At 71.1% G+C, this 1,161-nt stretch overlaps 1 protein-coding gene across 1 annotated transcript in view; it reads right to left on the bottom strand.

The window, feature by feature from the left end:
* Window positions 1-9: 9 nt before the first annotated feature.
* The window catches only part of LOC121660620 (dysferlin-like), a gene marked incomplete at its 3' end in the record, with an annotated part of 6,008 nt that continues 4,856 nt past the window's right edge, over window positions 10-1,161 (bottom strand). Inside the window, exons 13-14 of the mRNA XM_042020026.1 lie at window positions 711-881; window positions 10-158 (exon numbers count right to left, since the gene is read on the bottom strand). Of these exons, the coding sequence (XP_041875960.1) occupies window positions 10-158; window positions 711-881 (320 nt within the window). The remainder of the gene's footprint in view (window positions 159-710; window positions 882-1,161) is intronic.

Here is a 1,161-nt window from a genome sequence, read left to right as displayed (position 1 = left end):
CCCGCTCACCGAAATGTCCGAGCTCGAAGCTCTGCCCGTCGAGGGTCAGCACGGTGCCCTGGGGGTTGAAGAGGGGCGCGGGCAGCCCCCGGAGGCCGGCGAGGAGCTCCAGGGTCCGGCTGGGGCACAGCTGGTCCCGCCAGCACGCGGGGCCCGCGCTGGGGACAGCGGGAGGGGCGGCGGTCACCTCCTCTGGGTGTGCCCCCCACCCTCGTGTGCCCCTCGCTGTGCCCACCCCGTGTATCCCCCGCGGACCCCGCCGTGCCCAGCCCAACCTCCTTGCGCCCACCCCGCCCTCCTCATCCTCATCCCCGCCTTCGTCCCTGTCCTTGCGCCCATCCCCATCCTCTTCTTCATCCCCACCCCTATCCCTGTTCCCGTCTTCCTCCCCATCCCCATCTTCACTCCCCATCCCCCTTCCCATCCCTCCCCAACTCTCCTGTGCCCCCCATCCCTCTGTGCCCACCCCATTCCAACCTCCTTGTGCCCCCCATCCCCGTCCCCCCCCACCCTGACCCGCCCCGTGCCCCCCATCCTTCCCCCCATTCCCGTGCCCCCCATCCCTGCCCCGCTCCTCCTTCCCGCCCCATCCCCACCCCGCCGTGCCCACCCCTCTCCCCAGCTGCCCCCCGTGTCCCTCCCTGTGCCCACCCCCCCCCAAGCCCCCCGGTGTCCCCCGGTGTCCCCCCCGTCCCCCTGGGGACACCCACGTGTGGTACAGGGTGGGCAGCCCGCAGTGGGCGCGGAAGTGCGACAGCAGCCGGTTCTCCAGGTCGATGGTGGTGCTCCCGATCTCCTGGTCCGGGGGCACCTTGTCATGGTCCATGATGGTCACCCGCAGGTCCTTCTCCAGCGGGATGGTGGCCGTCAGCTCGAACATCCTGGTGGCAGGAATGTCCTCAGCCCCGGGGCTGGCGTGGGGACGGGGACCCGAGGGGACGGGGACCTGGGGGCACAGGGAGGTGCCAGCACTGGGAATGGGACAGCTGGGGGCACTGGGAATGGGGAGCTGGTGGCACAGGGATCTGGTGCCACACCAGCACAGGGAATGGGACAGCTGGGGGCACCTGGATACACCAGTCTAGGGAAAATGGGACAGCTGGTGGCGCTGGGCCAGGCTGGCACAGGGCCACGCTGCCACCGGGAATGAGCCCCGCCCCC

This window comes from Corvus kubaryi, unplaced genomic scaffold (assembly GCF_017639235.1).
Source record: "Corvus kubaryi isolate FWS band 111438036 unplaced genomic scaffold, C.kubaryi_AGA036_p1.0 36698, whole genome shotgun sequence".
Classification (NCBI taxonomy): domain Eukaryota; kingdom Metazoa; phylum Chordata; class Aves; order Passeriformes; family Corvidae; genus Corvus; species Corvus kubaryi.
The sequence above is the reverse complement of the archived record's forward strand: the minus strand, read 5'-3'. Positions and strand labels throughout refer to the sequence as shown.